Source organism: Aptenodytes patagonicus, chromosome 8 (genome assembly GCF_965638725.1).
Source record: "Aptenodytes patagonicus chromosome 8, bAptPat1.pri.cur, whole genome shotgun sequence".
In the NCBI taxonomy this organism is placed as follows: Eukaryota; Metazoa; Chordata; class Aves; order Sphenisciformes; family Spheniscidae; genus Aptenodytes; species Aptenodytes patagonicus.
The window spans coordinates 933,940-953,315 of NC_134956.1; the positions used below are offsets into that span (position 1 = coordinate 933,940).

At 42.0% G+C, this 19,376-nt stretch overlaps 1 protein-coding gene across 3 annotated transcripts in view; it reads left to right on the forward strand.

The window, feature by feature from the left end:
• The window catches only part of PHF2 (PHD finger protein 2), an 89,236-nt gene that overhangs the window by 1,510 nt on the left and 68,350 nt on the right, over positions 1–19,376 (forward strand). The window contains exon 1 of one of the 3 annotated variants that reach the window (XM_076345911.1): positions 14,511–14,602. The exons of the other annotated variants lie outside the window; for them this stretch is intronic. Coding sequence (XP_076202026.1) covers positions 14,547–14,602 — 56 coding nt within the window. The 5' untranslated portion in view covers positions 14,511–14,546. Of the gene's footprint in view, positions 1–14,510; positions 14,603–19,376 lie in introns of those variants that run through there. 3 annotated transcript variants of the gene reach the window in all.

A 19,376-nucleotide genomic window follows, 5' to 3' on the forward strand; every position in this document is an offset into this window, starting at 1 on the left:
CAATGGGAGGGTGGCTGCGCTGGAGTTAAGGCGGCCGGGCGCAACTTCAGGAGCATCTATTAATATTTTCCTCCTCTGTGAGAAACGGGGAAGTTGGTGACTGGAAAGGCGAGAACATTAGAATTCACCGAATTACCCGGGAAGTCGCTTCAGCACCGTCCTGCGGGCAGGCTGCGGGTCCCGGGAGAGCAGCGGCGGGGGCGAAGGGGAAGGTGCCGCGTCCCGAGCGGCGCGGCGGCGGCTGCCTTCCAGCCCTGAACGGGAGATGCTGGAGAAGCGGGGGTCTTCGAGGGGCTGTCGGCCAGAGGAGGTTCAAAGAGTAAACGACCGGCCGCGTACCGCACCTGCGAGAGACTCGCCTGGCCGGGACTCTCCGGACGGCGGTACCGGAGGGTCACCGCGGTGGAGGGGATGGTGGAAGAGGAGGGCAGCCGTGCGGGCAGGTTTTCCTTGCATCGGGTGTTACGGGGGAGGATGATGGAGCGTTACCGGCTTCGCAGCAATTCTCCATGAGTGATAAAAGTGTAAAAAGTTAAATTAAAATCCGGTAAATCACCTGGATGAGCGCTTTTTATGACAGGTATTCAGTAAGGTTAAACCGTAACTCTTTCATTTTAACCAGCTCCGATAATTGCCTCAAAATAGTTGGTGCAGGAGGTGAAGGCAAGAGGCACTGCCGGCTGCCGTTGCGGTTCACAGATGCCCGAGTAGGCCCTGGGTCAACTGCAGATCTTCCCCAAAACTACCCATGTGCACGAAAAGCTGTTAAAGAAACTTCTCTGTGACGTTAGGGATGATGTTCCGCCATTGATTTAAAAAGCTGTGTAGAAACGTGAAATAAAATACTGAAATAAATAGTTCTGGTGCCAGTGTTGATGGTGGGGTGCTCTACACGTGTGGTTCTGGACATGAGGCTTAAAGGACACGCACTTGCCCGTGTTGATTAAGACTTAGGCACGGATGACAAGGTGAGGCTGACTTAGAGGCTGGAGAGAAACTTCAAGTGTTGGGCACTTGAAACTTGGAAAACTTAAGAATGTGAAAAAATTAAGATTTTCATGCAAAGTGGTGGTAGAGTGGATTCGTGAAAAGCTGAGCAGCAAAAGGAGTTGAGCTGCCTGCATACAGTGGTGAATTTTGATTAAAACTGATGAAAAGTGATTAGTTGTAACTGATGAAGAAAATGATCATTTCGTGAACAGCTCAGGGGCAATACCTCATGCACGCACAAAGAAAGGTGTTTCGTTTTGTGGTGTAAAGGGACAGAATCGAATTGTAGCTCTGTCGCAGGGGTGTTGTGCTTAGCTTTTTGCTTAGCTCATGGCAGCATCCAGAGATGGATTTTAAAGAAAACTGAGAAGGAGGAGGCTTCTCACCTTGAAACTTAAGATAATTGTGTTGGAGAAGTACGTTGAGTCATTTAGTAGAAACCAGCTTATATATGTCCCTGTTTGCTTTTCTTGGTATTATATGAACAAATAAATATTCAACAAAGAAAAATAAAAATCAGGATTTAGTTGTATAAAATCATCCTGTCTCCCTCCTAGACGCTCAAAGCACTCGTAGTGTTAACTGTACTGTAACCAAAAATAAGCAAGTGTGCAAAGCTGCATACCATTAAGGCGGCTTGCCCAGTTTTTTAATTGTTTAATCTTACTTATGGCTCTTTTTAACATGACATACAGTGTGCATTTCAGAAAAAAAAGTGTCATTTCTATTTTGGTTTTGTAGAAGCAGATTAGGTGTTTTCATGCTTCCTTTCTGACAGTAGTTTCCAAATATTTAAAGAAATGTTTTTCATGGTTTTATTCACATAGCAGTCATAGTCTGCCTCATATCTGAGGTTGGGTAACATCTCTGTGGCAACTTCAGCAGTTCCGATGGTAAATTCATATTATAAAAATATGAAATGCATGTTAAACTTATTTCATGCAATTTAGAAGTTGGAAACGGGGAGATGGAGCCATCGGCACATGTCGGATGAGCGCTTTCCAGACCACCGTGGAGTACTCGGCAGTTTCCTGACGTTGCCGTTGACTACAGTTTGGAAATCACTGCTCCGTGTCGCTTCCCGATGCAAGTGCCAGAGGGATGGATTCGGGGTTCCCCGGGGCTTTTAGATTTCACTGATTGTTTTTATTATCTTTTTCAGGGAGGATTTCTTTTGTGAAACGGTGTTAGATCTTTCCGTAGAAATCATTACTTGATCCTGAGAAACGTCCAGGCAGTCCCTCACTGCTGGATCTGAGCTCCTGCCCGGCGGGGAAGGCGGCACCTCGGAGCGCTCGCTGCTCTTGCCTGGGTGCCTGTCATCATTGTGGTCTTAGGCCTGCATGCGGTGGAGTTGCTGCATTAGACCGTACGGCTGAGTTGATACATGTGCCTGATAGGCTTGTTTTGATAGACAAAGATTAGGCATCCGCGTTGATTTTGTAGGCCGGTAGCCTTTGGTAATCATGCCTGTGTGGCATTGCTGATCTGTGGGAAGAAAGAGTAAAGAATTTGTCATCGTTAGCTCTGTTCCTTTCTTTCTGAAAGCTTTCTGAGCCCCTCTGTTACGACTCCATACGTTACCCATCATCAGAGACCCTTGGACACCGTTTACGAAGCATGTTGAGCTATGCAGCCACCAGTATGTTCACAAAATGCTATTTGTGACTTCTCGTTAGATTGAGTTTCAGTCATTTCCGTGCTTTCTGTTTGCCTGAGCAGCTCGAGACAAGCAGCTTCAAGCTCTGTCTGGAGAGGATGGAGATGATCTTATAAGCAAAAGGAAAATAACGCTAAAGCAGACAGTGGGGTTGTTTGACTTCTCTGTTTGTGAAGACCGTACGTTCTTTGATGTGGATGTTTGGTCTAATGAAGTCCCACACACCTCAATTGCTTCTAGTCCTTTGCTTTCCTGGAAAAAGCCAGCCTCGGTGCTCCATGCTTTCCTGGCTCCTCCGTCGCTCTGTCATAGCGCATCTGTGTTACGTCCTCACCTCTTGGGTCTCCTACCTGATGAGGAGTTCCTGGCGTCGTTCTGCGTGTTACACAGCAGCAGGACTGCAGGCGGTAGCAATAGCTGGGGTTGTGGGTACCCCGCAGCTGTAAAGCCTGTTGGTATGGGAGATGGCTCTTTGGACTTGGGGAAGGCAAGGAGAGGAGGAGGAAGGAGTTTCATTGTGTGCTGATGAATGAAGAAGCTGAGAATCAGCAGGTGCCCAGGTGGTCACTCTGCTGCGTCAGCTGTAGGCCTGGCCAGACAAATGGCTTTGTGCAGGCAGCGCTGCAGGCTGACGGAGATGTTTTCTGTGCCATGTACTGGGCAGGCTTGCTTTAAATGATGTGGGACAAGGTGGTTCACCGGCTTGGTGGAGCGGTTTAGCCAAAGCTTGTTACACCTGTGCTGTGTGAAGAGCACTGCCGTCTCCTCTCCTTCTAGGTGATGATGTTGGTCATGATCTATGAGGTTGTTTGTGGTTTAGGAGCTGCCTGCTTCAGGGACACCCTCTGTTCCTACGCGCCTTTGTTGCAGTTGAAAGCAGCTAGGGTAGGTTTGCTGACAGGTTGTGAATGTAAACCGCTGAGGGTTGGAAGAAGTCATATTTAACAACGGGTCTCGAAGTATCTAATCTCTTATGGGAGTGTTACAGGACCTAATATTCAAGGCAAGGCAAGTCCTTTTGTACAAGTTTGTTCAACTAGAAATCTGTACTGGGTTATTTATTACAGCTGTAGGTGAAGGAAGGTAAATTATTTATTTTCTCTGCAGTGGGTATTTTGTTAACAGTTCTTATAACATGCACCTGGTGGTGTAGGATGGGATCATACAATCACTTGGTAAATAAAATAAGAGGTATTTTTGTATTTATTTTTCTACCCCATGTATATTTAAACTTTGAAACTTATTGCCCCAGGCATAGCTGAAGTAAATAACTTAATAAAATCACAAAAGGTTTAGTTATCTAAAAGCAGTTCATGCAGTTACCATAGCAGCATAAAATTATGATGGGTGTTAATCAAGGTGCCTCGATGCACAGAATGAACTCAAGCTGGATTAAGAAATGCACTTGTCTGTTACATTGCAAAACTGAAAACCCCATGTATGGGGAGACTTTATTCTTCTACTGGAGCATTCAGCATTGTCTCTTTTTAAAATAGGTCCGGTTTTGCATGGCAGCATCTAGTTCCTCTCTTTTACATAGGCTTACCGCTAGCTGTGGCCAAATGTGCAAATTTGGGTAAAATTTTAAGATGAAGATAATCCTAAAAATACAGTGCTGTTTGCCTTAGTATTATCACAGCAGAGGGAATTACTAAGGTTAATTGTAGTGTGCACAGAATGATTTCCTTTAGTGTGCGGAGTTCAGATAGAAATGAGGTACATAAGTTTTTCCAGTAACTACATATTTAAGATTATTTCAGGTTTTCCTGAAGAGTTAGTCAACATTACAGCCTCAGTTATACTGGGAGATTGACCAGAGCCGCTATCACAAATAGGCCATGCTAATACCTATACCAGAATGCTTTCCCTTATGGGTGCTCTATCCCAGCAAAAAAAGAAAACCAGGTTGTTTAGAAATGATTTTATAGAGCCCACAGAGCACGCTAATTATTCTGGATGAAGTGTCCGCATGGACACTTTAGTGGGTATTGTTTGCCTTAGAAGGAAAACAACCCAAACAAAAAAAAACCCCCTACTTTAAAAAAAAAAAAAAGAGTTGTCAGTATGGAATGTGAAGAAGATTTGAACTTAAGATAAAACTGTTAAAATCCTTCTTGTCTTCAGGTTGAAATCGCTGTCATTTTAATCTTCCTTGCAGTAACATAGCATTGTTTATTCTGGAAGTTGAAAGCTGTTCAGGGAACTTAAGAAGCTTTTTTCATTTCAAATCCATTTTATATCTTTTTTTTTAAATTCTTTTTAAATATCCAGGGCTGCATAGAGGTAGAAACACATGGCACGCTTGTCCCAGTACTGATGCTGGGTTTGCTGCCTTGTACTATTGTGTGGTCCCACAGTGATGATTGACACCAGCGTCCAGAGCATCGGGAGTCAGGCCAGATGGTAAAGTGAGTCGGTTTTGCATGTTGCCAGTCAGTGTTGTGTTCTTGGTCCTTTGGCATGGCTGAATTAACTTCTCGTCTTACCATTTCGCATCCGTTTGTGCTCTGAGAAAGAGCCTGAGATTCAGAATGGAAAATATGTCAGAGTTTTAGTATGCCATTAAAACTTTCAGTTGACCTCAGAGCGTCTCTTGGGCCGTTGCAGTATCAATCACAGCTGCAAGAATACTTTGCAACTATTTGTTAAAAGTATAGTCTCAATTTGTGTAGCAGACTTCCAAATACAAAGTTTTATCTGCAGTTTTATCTTGCAGAGAAAATATGCTAGAGGGTTGAAAACTTGTATTTGGTGCAAATTAAAAGGGTTGAATTCTTACTCAAAAAAAGAAGTCTGCGTGGAAATTGAGGTTCACCCTTAACTTTTCCATGGTGGTATTGTAATGCTGACATCCCCAGGAAAAGCACTTGGCACAGCACTCTATTGCTAAACGATAGGATAGGCTCCACATTTAGCTGTGCGTGCAAAAAATGCATCGGCTTCCCCGTTTCTGAGTCTTCTGTCCTCTTCTGCGCCACGGCCTAAGTAGCGGACAGGTTTTCCGTGGATGTCCATGCAACACCTAGGTCTACGAAGCTGGCTTTGAAGCAGAACGGACATTCCTTTTTTGATCAGTTCTTTGCTGTAGGACTGAGCATCACTATTAGACACCTCTAGGTTTACAGTGCCTGGGTGTCTTGTATTTAAACTTGCTTGTTAGAAAACCCTCAGGTTTCGATTTGAAAAAGGCTTTAACTGAGACATCGAGTCTAGTTGTGAAAAGAACTGATTACTCCAGTTTACGCAAATAGGAGTTCAGGTATCATGAGCGCTTAGCTGGACTGAACATTGAGGTTTTGATGTGTCAGCTCAGAAATCATGGAATTATTCTCCAAATTAAAGCACGCTTTAGAAAATCCAAGTCTAAGTAATACTAAGTGTGGACAGTTAACGTGGGAAGAGCTGGCCTACAAGTATGTTGTCTGGTACGCCGGTACCTGGCAGTAAGTATAGAACACAGAAGGGTGTTGTATATAAAGATTCTTTTAACTTCAGAGGGTTTTACCCAGATTTCACCTCTGAAAGGATAAAATGTTATGAATATTAATCACAATTCATGTTTAATTAAAAAAGAAAAATTTGAAAAAGAGTATGCATTAACGAGTGCTCTTCAGCAGCCCGAACCTGTAGCTCGACTGTGTTTGGTAAGCAGTCCTGCAAACACCCAGGTGCCTGTTAAGGTCAGTAGTAGCAGGACTGCACCCTTACCAGGTGCTGGCTTGTAATCAGAAAAGTTAAAGCAATGTCATTTTTCTGGCAAGAAAAAATCAGTTCTGCAAGTAAAGCGGGGCTTGGTTACCCACTGCTTTTTCCTTATTGCTGAATAGCTCGATAAGGAAATGGATAAAGATGTCCTGAGAAAAACTATCAAAGCAGTGTAACTATGTATAGGGAGAAACTGGTGAAGAGAAAAAGTGTTCCAGAATCACTATAAGGCTTTCTAAACCCCATCATCTTTAATATTACCTTAATATATTTTCTTCTTTGTGATCGATATACATTTTATAGTAGTAGTGTAGTATATCCACACTGAAAACTACGGGTATTTTTCTAGCCTGGGTAGCTGTCTCCTATATGGCAGCCTGTAATAATGCAAGCCTGGGTTTCAGCCCAGGGACAGTTCGTACAATTGCACAAGGAGTCTCGGTAAATACTTGGTGCCTGGAGCTTGTGCAGCTGCCCCGAGTTTCAAGTCAGCTTTGGTCTGCCATCGTGAATTTGGGTTACACTTTGGGATGGCACTGTGGGCATGTGCAGAGGCTGCGACAAGCCGCGCGCTGTGCGTGAGCGGTCTGCTGAGGCCACCAGCCTTTTGTCCGGCATGAACAGAACATCCTTTCACTGTCAAAAGCAAATGATCTTTTTTGCTCACAGCTTTATTAGCAAAATTTTATTACACTTCAAAAATATATTCGAATGCTGGGTCACAACAAATACAAAATCCCACTGCTAGTGTTACACTCTTATTACAGTATTATTCCGATGAACAAAACTCCATCAGCTAAATGGCAGTAACTTTCTAGTTGTAATGACTTATTTTCCTGTTCGCCAGAAATTTGTAAATCGAAAACATTTTGTAGTTCCTCAAAACATTTTATTAAACGTGGTTTGTGACTTTAAAAGTATCATATAAAGGTGGACTGTAGCAGCGCTAGAGGCTTGTTTGTGATATAGGTGTGCTAACTCCTTGAAATCAACTGGATTTTTCATAGTAGCCATTTTATGCATCTTATCTGTGGCTGGGAACACCTTCATGTGGGTGTGTATTAGAAAATCTTACACTTGCTGAGTGATATGAATAGTAATTCCTTTCTAGATTTTTATTTGAAAACAGTAAGACCGTGCGCAATCTATTTTAGGATGTGACCTAGCTGTTTGTTACATCTAAATACCTTCCATAGAGAATGTATTGGCAATAACAAGGTTTTTAGCAGATTTCACAAAGTCCCTCACGGGGATTCGTTCCTGAGGGGTTTTTCCCCCGCTCCACGTAATGACTGAGTGGCTCAACCCCTTTTGAAGAACGCTCTCCAAGGGACGGTGCTGTCCCTGTGACCATGCTTGCTGGGAGCGTGGCGTGGTCAGACTGCAACATCTCCCGCTTTGCCCCGGTACTTGGTGCTCTGCAGAGCTGGCATCCCAGCCCGGGGTGCATCCAGGGCACCGAGGGATGGTTTTCTCCTGGTCTCGGAGAGCGCACACCCCTCCTTGTTGAGCTCTCCTGGCCCTTGGGTGGAGCTGCTGGAAGAGGCTGACAATGTCTGAAGGATACCCGGCCAGCAGTCCAGAGAGCAGTTCCTCTCTTTGCTTCCTCCCAGGCACATCCCCAAAAAACAATGGGTGCTACTTCTCCGGATGATGCCATGGCTTAGTAATGTATTTACAGACTTGAGCAGATGTGAGGATACCGAGTTTCACTGCCGTGTTTGTGTGCCTAAAGTTGCACAGCTAACCGGTGCAGGCCTCTAACGGGATATTCAGCAATTTTTAGTATTTTATCCATTAGTTTTAGCAAGTAATTGAGACAAGCAGAAAGTTAAGCAATAGTATATTTTGACAGGAAGAAAAAATCAGAACTGTAAAAGCAAAAATATTTTTAAATTTCGTATTTGCAGTTGTTAATCTGATAAGCTAGTACTAGGTGAGAGCAGTTGGAGTTATGGTTGCCTTTATGTTTGTATTGAATTGCTTATGGATTTCATTGTGTTTTCCTCTATTAGCAAAAAATACGGTACGTTTACTCTCAGGGAGAGCATTTTTCCTTGAAGTTTTCACCTGGCAGACTGAAAGGATGTAACAAGTGAAAAAAAAAAAAGTTAGATATTTCTGCTAGGAGTCATTAGTTGAGATTTTTCGTTAAACCTCCTTTTTTGCTGTTAACACCTCGATGGAAGGTGATAGAAATGTGAAAATTGGCAGGAACACTGTTCCTATGTCATGTGTGCCATTCATTGGTCTGGAAAAGCTGGATTTGATATGGCCAAATTACAATGATTTAAAAAACCCCTAGTTAATACATACCTATTATTTAAAAAAATAATCTTCCTGTGCTCCTTTGGCGCAATGACACCATGTCTACACTATGTGTGGACAGCAGAGCGATCTGGTTGACCAGATGATGTCTTTGGTTTTCGTGGGATTTGCACGTGGAGTACGAATGATTCTAGTATGCATTTGTGATTGTTCGTGTGTATAAAAATACAGTCATTAAATGTGAGCCATGTGGTTGTGATTTACCCTTTCAGCTCGGATCTGTATTGTTACTGCTACGGTGCAGAACAGTATCTCATTGTAGATGCCTAGCGCTGGGCACTGCGCAGCCCTCTGCCTTCTGATGCCAGATAAAACAAAGACTGCAAATGGTTTTCATTATGTTTTTGGATGAACGCAGAATAACGTGGGAGCACATGAAACAGCCAGTGATCATTATTCAGGAATACAATCCCCATAGCCAGAATATAAGCAATATTTAATTCCTTCTGTTGAACATCTCACCAAAGTCTCCGGATCGGGGCAGGAGGGGGAAGCGAAAGGGCTTAGACTTTTGTTGCTCTTTCGCCTGCGTCTGAACAAGGAGATTGTCTCCTGGATCACCATGCTATCCATTTGTGATTTTCTTTCTCTCCATTTGTGATCACTAAATAACCTTGAATACAATTGCAGCAGTTGCTAAGGAATGTAAAATTGGAGAGTATCTAGTGTACTTTTAATTTTTTTAGCTAAAACGTGCAGTTTATTGGCTGGAATTAATTGGAAGCAGGACCACTTGTACATCTAGCTCCTTACAGACTACTATAGGTACAGCATATGAACTTCTATCCCAGAAATATTTATTGTGGAATTAAAGAATGCTGTCATGGTGAGGAATCCTGCTGGATACCTGAATGAATACTAATTGAGCGAAGAATGGTAAACTTGTAGGGCTATTAAGTATTTTTTCCATGGTCACTTCAGAAATCAAAGTCTCAGAAGTACCATCAAAAGCAGCAAGACCCATAGGATGACCAAATAACCTGAGGCTGCTTGCCCACTGTGTGTAATCTAGCTAGAAAAGCAGTCCATAGGCAACCTCTCGGCAGTCTTGGCTCGCTCATCCCTGCCCATTGTGTATGAAACACTAAAGCTTGTACTCTGCATTTAGTTGCTGACTAGGGATTAATCATTCTAAAGACTTGACTAATTTCTGGTCTAGAGACAAGGCTTCTCAGTTAAGGTTTACTATTGAAAGCCATAAAGATGATAGAGCATGTTAGAGAACATCTGAGAGAGATGAGGATGCCATTTCCTTACAGCTGAACGTGCGACTTTTGTTCTAAAATGGGTGAGCTTACCCTTGCTTAGATGGTTGAGGAGGTCTTGAAACACTCAGGCTTGTTCTGAGAAGATCCTATGAATTTACAGGTTTTAATGCCAAAATGGTGCTTGACAGTATTCTGAACTCTTACGTAGATCATCAACCAACTGTTTTTGCATGAGAACAAACGCATCAGGCAAATGAAAGCACCTCTACTCTTGAGGAAAAGTCAACAAATCCACTAGTGAGTTGTCCCAATGGTTTATTGTTTCATTATTGGAGAAATCACGTGTATTTCCAATCTAAGTTTGCTTATTTTCAGTTTCTAGGTGTTATATCTTATTATTTTGTTAGCTGAGTTGAAGAGCCCTCTTTCTCAGTCAGATTTTTCCATCAACATTTTGATGTCCTTCTGCTAGGAGAGTAATCTTCTTTAATTGTGAGATGATATAACTGTTCATTTGAGTTGTGAGAAGGTAGTTGAACATTTCTTCTGCAGTCCAAGAAATATGCTTAATTGTCTAGTTCTGTACAGAGACTTTTTAATTTTTGACCATATTTCAGTGAATGTTTTTTCACATATCTTCCACTCAACAATAATGTTTCCCTTTTGCTTTGTCTGTATTTGCGGTAACTTATCAGGCATAACCAGCAAATGTTTGTTACCAGCATTAAACTTATAAAGAAGCCAAATAAGGGTTTACTCGTTATTTTTTAAGCAACTCAGTTCTGAAATTGGTTTTTGACCTTTTGAATTAGCTCATGAATAATAGCAGAAGACTGTGCTCTGAGTTCATAGAAAAACCCTCTCCAATCTGGTGAACAAGCACTGATAAGTCAAAGTATGAGTATTTAAGAAAAGTGAAATCACTTGACAGTGTGGGCTCGTGTTGGATTTAGTCACAACCGTGGTGTCATTGTAGCAGGGTTACAACCCAATAGCTCTCAGCAGTTGTTGGCTGTGGGAACGGTTCATCATCAGCTCTGCAGGAAAGCTTGGTATTTCTCAGTCAGTCTGAGTAGGTATCACGACTCTAAAGCCATACCCAACTGTCTGCGTTTTTCAGGTGTAAAATGTTGTGGTAGTTGGGGAAAATTATTTACTGTTACTGCTCCAAGGGTTCGCATTCTCTGCTCAGTCTGGTCTGATGTTTAGGAGAGGGTAAAACTTTATGATAAAACTTCAAAATACAGCAGGGCATTAAACAGTCCTATAGGAGAATAATCCTTCCCGAGCCCTGCAAAAGGCACACTGGAACGGTGAAGGTGAAATGCCTCTGAAATACTTGCTTGTTTTGTAAGAGTCCTGTGTAAGCAATTCTCGGGGTTTCCAAAGAATTAAGGGAAACAATGTATTTAACTTCTTTAGAGCCTTCTTTATTAATTCAGAACAGAGCGTGTGTGTACCGTGCCTTCTGCACTGACTTTGTCTTCCAGTTTATGCTTTATGAACGGTATCAGAAATAGTAACGTTTTTTTCATCCACAGCTGCATTTCACCCTGCGGTATTATTGATAGTCCCCTGCAGTTTTACTCCCACGTCTTCAAGCAATCCTAGATTACTAATGACATCGCTGTATTCATTGAAACGTGCCCATTCCTTCCACAGCACCTATAGCTATCGTCTTCAGAGACCTTGGGGACGAAGTAATGAAAGCTGAGCAGTACTTGGATGAGAGGCCCACAGTGTTGGTAAAACTAGTAATGAGGATTCATTAAATAACATGCTGCCTTTGGAGTGAGTATTGAACCAATTACCCGGCGTCGTGCTAGAAGGAGCTGTGCTGTTGAGCAGGTATCCTCCGCGGTGAGCAGGAGGCTGGTGGTGTGGCCACATGCAGTCATTAGAGTGCTTTGTGGTGATTTGACCAGACTGGATCTTGTATTGCTAAGCTCTGTTCAGTGCAATAGCCTAAAAATTTATTTGGGGGAAAAGTTACGCATTTCCTCCTGCTTTCCTTGGTTCTTCAGCGTTTTCATCTGTTGCAGCACCTGTGGTGTTCTGGTTGAAATGCACAGTGCGGTGCAGCCCTACGCTGATTTGCTGCAACCGTCTCTGTCTCTGTTTCGTAGAATTGCGGAGGTAAAGATACTCTGGATTTCAAGTTGCTGTGTGAATTATTGTAGTCAGAACTCTGTGTTAAATGCTTGACATTTATATTTTCAGACATACTGGTGAAACACAGAGATTAATGCAGAGGACAGAGAGATGGGACTGCAAGGTTTCGCTACTGGCTTTGCTCCTCCTTTCCTCCCAAGTTTTTGTCAAATCAGTTAACCTCTCTGGGTTAACTGATGTGGTTGGGTTTGGTTTAACTCTCTCTCATGCATGTACATTAATTAATACATTAATATTTTAAATGTAATACGTAACATAATGAAGAAAATGAATGGTTTATCTCTGGAAGAGGAAGGGGAGTGAAAGTTGTTCTGGAAGACAGAGTCAGAAGAGGACCAGGAAGGTCTGGTAGGTGTGCCGTGGTCTGGGTTTGCTGGATTTCCCACCCTGACGGCTGGCTGACCACTTGAGTTGCCTCCGAATCTGAATTCGCTATTACAGCCATCCCCTTAGCTCCCCTTCTGCCTGGCACTGACTTAGACTGTGCGGCAAGTATGCATCGATGACCTTTGCAGTATTTCTATTTGGTAGAAGCTCGGCAAACTTGTAATGGTGTGGAGTCTTCCTCTGTTATTTGGTATCTTAAGAAAATTATTTCTTTATGGCAGAATGTGTGTCTTGAGCATACTGCGCTCCTTTGCAGCTTGGCAGTGATACGGCATAGCAGATAAGTGACAATCCACTGTGATTTTTCTGAGTGTGTGTCAGAATATTTAGCTCTTGTTATACGTGCTATTTGAATCAACAAATCTGCGTACAAGTTGCGGTTTCTGGAATGCTGCTATCAGAAATGCGGGTAATGTCATTTGCTCGCTCTTCTGGAGGTTTTTTGGATTTCAGTTTGAGTTTCATTTTTTCTCAGCAAAAGTTACCTGATTTTTACTTCTTACATAACGTAAAGGTTTGGTTTTGATCAGCTGTGTTTTCCTCCTGCATGTTCACTGCTCACTGTAACTGAGAAAAAATACGTGAGCTGGTTCTCAGGTAATGTGATTTTATTCTTTTGACTTTCACGCTGAATGCGGTCCATTGTCCTTGGTTGGATACCGTGGGTATTACTATAAAGTAGATGTTTGTCTTTCAGATCCACTTTTGACGTTTGCAAGCTGTATCATGTGGGGAGTAGGTAAGAAAATCGGTGTCCACAGGGTGGTTATGGTAGACATTCAGAGAAGCCATGAATTAAAACGTGCAGCACAGCTCTGAGGAAACCGAGTTCGTTGCTGGCAGAGTGCTCTGGTCCCTCGTACAAACTAGGGCTGCCCTTAACTCGCGTCAGCTGCCCACACCAGTCGAGGACGGCCCGAGCACTGGCACATCGTAGCTGTGTGTGCTTCGCTGGAGATGCCTTGAAGTGGTCCTGGGGGGTGAGGTGCTCTCGCTGCCCGGCCAGGGTCCACCACTGGCACTGCACTGAGCAGGGGCGAGCGCCGTCCTTTTACAGAGGGCAGGAGGGGGAGTGTAGCAGAACAAGAAGCCTGAAGAGGTAAGTAAAGCTGTTACACTGCGTGTGTAGCTCGTCTGCAAGGTAACTACCAGGCTGCTTACCGACTCTCCAACTGCTTAAGTCCCATATACAATTTATATTACTTTTTATAATACTGCTAGATTTTTCCATTTTAAAAATGCCAAAATTAAGGAATTGCTGAAATTAAATTACTTCAGTACTATTTGAAAAGTACTCAAAGGGCTGGAATAAGCAGTAGTTGGAGTTGTTCCCTTATGCTTCCAAAATAAAGGCCAGTAGGAAATGATCAATTCAACATATCAGTTGTAATCAGAGATGTTTTTACCCATTATGTTAAAGAAATGACAAGCCAAGCCTTGAAGTTTTTAATACATCAAGCCTATGCTTTTTCCTGGAAGGCTTTCCTCAGGGAGGGGCTGGCAATTTTTTTTGTTTGGTGGTTTTTTTTGTCTGCTTGGGTTTTTTTTTTCGGAGGCAGAACAAGCAGAGTTGTCATTTTACACTTTGGTAAAAGGAAGTTTTTCACAGATACAAAGTACTTGCTACAAATGCTATTCAGAATAATTTTTTCTGCATTTTCATGGTGAGAGAGTTGGCGAATGGTGTTAGGAAGAAAAGTAGGCTTCAAGGAGGTGTTTCTGAACAGCTCTTAGACTGAATTTAGCAGCGAGCGGGAACGTATTATGTTTTCAGAGCCCATCTGAGTGCTGACGGTCACAGTCTAAATCTGCTGGCTGCTGCTGCTTTTTCTTTGTTCTTTCTGGATTTTGTGTTTCTTTGCGTTCTCGGAGCTCCGAAATTCTGCTTGAAGCAGAACTGTTTGCTTTAAATGCAAACCACGGCTGGCAGAGCTTGCTGCAGGGGAGGTTCAGCTGCACTGGCCCGCTGCCTTCCCACCAAAGTCTGTGTCAAAATGCCTGCAAGAGCGGCAGGCTCCGTCCCAGGTCTTGCTCATGCCACAAGTCTTCAAGGGGACAGAAATTTCACAGAAAATTTCACAGTCATTTAAGGAAAGATGGAGTACCTTAGGGGAAAGCCAGCCTACGTGGACTGGAAGCATTCGCTCTTTAGGTAAGGCTTTCCCTTCAAGGAGAGCAAGGCTGAACTCTAATTTGGTGTTGATAAGCCACATGCAGGGAAACAATCTTAACACTTCATGTCATGTTTGTTTTAATGCATAAAAACTGTCTGGAGAAAAAGAGAAAATTTATTACTTCCCATATAATAACTTAAGTACCTTTGGAAATGAGTGCCATTGGTAACAGTTTGCATCTTCCTACTCTTTTTATATATGAGTTCCAGTAAATGTACTTGTCTTGATATGCGCAACATAATTTTTAAATTCTGATTTTAAAATTATAATTTTAAAGTAGAATGTTAAACATAAACATAATGTTAATTGTGCTTAGGAATACATATCAGAATGAAAACAATGCTTCATCTAAGACTTTGCAGAAGCATAGCCAACTCTCAGTACCATGTGCTGAGTATCGTAGTCTGAAAGACCCAGAGGCTCCAGGTGTACGAACAATCAAAGCCATTCACTGTGTTTATGGAGACATTTAATCCACGTCTCAAAATGTAACGTGATTACGTTTTTTTACAGTTCTTTGGTAAATGGAAATCTGCTTCATAAATTGTGTGCAGTAAGTGTTTGTCGATTTGCAGACGTCTGAATCAGCTGAAGCAAATAGCAATTTACAACAGCATAACATTACACCCATAACAATGTGCAATCTCGAGAGCACATTCAGTTACTAATGACACTGAATGTTACTGTGTATTTTAGGTTCTGTTACTGCTCCTCTGCAGTTCAAAATAATGTGTTATTAAGAAATATTTAGGGGTTCCCATGTCAGTTTGGACCAAATCAGTTGCAAAAATGTAAAGTTAGCCGTTCCTAACACATTTGGAGTAATTTGAAAATAGACTAAAAATTACAGGAGACTGCGACGTGTGTTTCCTGTTGGAAACAAATTAATGTCTCCATTACTATTCACTAGTAATGGAATCATATGAAACTTAAGGAAATCAGTTTTAGACAGGTTACTTTGAGTGTTACTGCTTATATTTGATTTCAGATTTACTTTGTAAACTTTTAAATGTTTTGTGCTTTTAAATGACACAAACCTACATAAAAGGTTAGGTAAGGAGAGAGAAGAAAAGCATCATCTTAAAGGCATCTAGTTTGACTGCCAGAATACGACCATTATGGCCCATGAATGCAACCTAATAGCCACTTTTGAAGCTTCTCTTTTGCTTTCCACTCAGACTACAGAAAGTATTACAAGATTATATCTGTTCTGGCTGGCCAAGACAGGCTTTTGCAGCAATGTCAAAAAGGTAGTGAACAAAGAGATTTAAAAAAAAAAAAAAAAAAAAGACATAGGAGTAAATTGGCACACTGGGGAATGCAGAGTAGGAAGTTTCTATTTTAGGAGTTGCTTAGAGCTTCATTGAGATACTATTTTGTTTGCCCGTTTCAGCTGAATTAAAGTTGGTGGTTTGTTTTGGTTTTTTTTTTAATAGGGAAATGTTAAAGGTGTAACTAGGGAAGTGCTGGTAGCAGCCAGTGCTGGGAGTAGTGGTCTTGGCTGCTAGGCAGGTCTGCTGCTGCCTGGGGACGTGTTTGCCATCCTGGGCAGGATGCCACGTGTTTCCCAGAAAAGGAGCTGGGAACATGGTTCCATTTAAAATGCCTGGTTAAATCAAATTCTGATACTTACTGAGTTTATGAATTCTTTCTTCCATGTATTCAGAGGAGGTTTGGGTCTGTTAAGTGTCTTGCCCAGAACGTTGAAAGCCCCTATCTGCTTCCTGCCGTTTCTTTGGTTTAGCTTACATTTCAGTTTAGGCAAACTTACCTTGCAGAGTATTTGTGTGTTACTCTGGAAGTTTGTTTGAACTTCAGCTTTACACGGTATGCATGACTTTCACAAGTGTTCGGTATCACCCTACTTCTGTACAAGCGGCTACGAGACCAGCAATTCCTTTTGGCTTTTGGTTAGACCATCACATGCTAAACAGTTTTGTAAATACCACCACATGTCTTCCTAGGTTAAAATGAGCGTGAACCTCTCTTCCCTCCTTGGGAAATCGAAATCCCAATCACTGCAGTCATGTCTGCAGTCAAGCCGTGTTTCTCACATGAGTAAGCTCCAGTTCACCTCCGTGTTATGAGAGTAACGCTGTGTGTTCGCTGAGTCAGGCTCTAAGACTTCATCCCAAAACAGAGCTTAAAAGAACAGTTTTGTAAAATGTAATGTTAATTTATAGCAAATTCATTTTCTGGGAATCGCTTATCAAATCCCTGAGGGCTTGCACTGCTACAGTGCCTAATGGGCTACTGGTGTCTGCAAGGCATGATGTCTTTAGATGAGATGCTGCCGTGACACTTGTAACGAACAACTTACTGCAATGCATGTTGATATGTGCTCTAAAATTGCTGATGAACAACAATAAAACCCAAACAATGCAGTACACAGAAGGAATCGGCTCAGCAGCGGTGCCTTGGGACCTCTTTCAGTAGATAGAGGTTCTGCTGAAATCAAGAGGGAGGAAAGGGGCCCCAGGATCAAGCCCCATTGACCGATCCATTATCATCAACCTATTACGTCATACAGTTGTAAAAGTGAAATGGATCCCTTTGCAGACCAGGAGGGAGACGAGTAGTACCAGTTAGCCAGTGAAGTGTGTATATTCAGGGTTGAATTACCAGGTGGAGTAAATCATTACCAGTCCACGGACATAAAGGACACTACTTCATTTTACACCAGCCCAATGATTAGTCTGAATGCCTGACCCTAGGAAACCTGTGTGGTTTGGGCCTTTGGATAGCACAAATATTACTGCCATGTTTTTCTTTCTGAACGCGCAGGTTTGCCTTTTTTTCCTTCTGTCGTGTACGGTATCTGTCATACTGAGATATGTATCCTATCTGCTGTATCAAAGGAGAAGATGTACCATCTCCATGATGGCTATCTTCAGCAGTGAGACAACGCAGAGCATTGTGTGGGCAGAAGGATCCCATATTGTCACACTGGTTCATTATTGTTGAGGTGAGTTGGCCAGAGTTGCAGAGAACTGCACGGGGAGGACATTCAGAGCGCAGCACGGAGGTACACGTATGCATATAAAGCTGATTTACCATCTTGAAATAGGAATAAAACGTGATAAAGCTGTAACTAGATCATTTGAAATCTGCTGTTAATCTTTTGAAAAATGTATTTGAAGTGCTGAAAGCTAATGAAGTAAACATACAAGAGCAGGTTACGCAACTCAACAACAGAAATAGTCAAGAATGGTTTGGGGGGTTCTGTTAATTATCATTCTTAAATTGTATTGTTGACGGTTTTAATATAGTAAGTCCTTCATAAATACGACCATGAAAATCATTCCCTTTCCTTCTTCCCTCCTTGCTATACCATCGGTTCATTGCTGGAGTTTCCCCCGTGAGCATTACGGTTGGCTCAGATTGCTTGCCATGCGAAATAGAGCATAAAAAGGTAATGTCAATGTACTATCAGGACTGCTGTGTGTTTATAAATATATATATATATATAAAGAATACATAAAAGTGGTACTGTGAATGAAAATGAGAAATCAACCAAATGTTGATGTGTATTTTTAAGTGAGATCTTAGCATAACAATGCCTATGCAAATTACAGTTATAAGTTACCTCAGATTTAAAAATAAGGTATATAAATGGACGTTGCAATTAAAGCAAATCAAACACATGCAGTACTCAAAATTGAATTTATGCATATTTTGGTACAACTGGTTTTTGTTCTACAAAGTTAATAATGTTGCCTGGGGCTTTCTTGCTGTTTAGTTTATTTGTAACGTGTTTATTTGCATTTATCTGTAGTTTAGTCGTATACGTATATCGCACATCTCCAGTGTGCTCTTGCAGGACGTATGACTTTGTATGTGATACGCAGAATGACCAGATCCTTGATGCGGTGGATGGGTGGTTAGAAGGAGTATGTCAGACTTTGCCTTCCTAAAACAGTCGTTTTCTCTGCATATTACAGTGCACAGCGGCTGCTGGAGAAATGAACATTTGTTTGCTTGTTTAAAGAGCGGCTGGCTTGGTGATGGGGTTGGTAAAGTCAAGTCGTCCCTTTTCTGGGATCGTATTTGTGCACAAATGCTTGTGAAAATAGTGCTGTGGTCTCGGCGAGGAAGAATTGTTTTCTGAGCCTTTTGAATAGTTTCTTCAGAGGGCAGAGCAGCTATGACAGTCATCAGTTGTTTTATTTTAAAGTATTTATGTAGCCTCAGTAACTGAAGTACTAAAACTTAGACTTGATGGACCTCCCATGTAGATGTTTAATCCAGAAGATTGTATACCAGTGTAACTTCAGCATTAAAATTGCTCATACATTGCTCTGTATAAATGAGCACCTCGGACTGGTGTACATTTAATTGCAGTAAGCTCAAAACCATCTGATTCAAACGTATTTCCCCTCTTCAGAGCTTGATTATTTGCAAACCCATCTTTACCAATGTAAGTGCAGATGTGTCTATCCAGGTTGACATCCAAACCCATTTTGTTATCTGTGCACAGGAAAATTACGTGAACACCTTTAGCAGTGGGAGAAAGCCCTGTTTCTCCTCTGATTCTTGATTCAAACAGCATGGAGGGTTTCTCTTAAACTATCCACAGAAACTGAAATTTATTCCCTGAAAGAAAACAAGAGTGAGAAAGATCAGCCGGAGGCACAGCTTTACGCTACTGAAAATGTGGGTGTTGAAAATCCGAGACGAGCACGGCAATTTTTCATAAAGCAAGGTCTGTTGGCCATTTTTCAGCTGTGCCCAGGGAGCAAGTACGTACACACG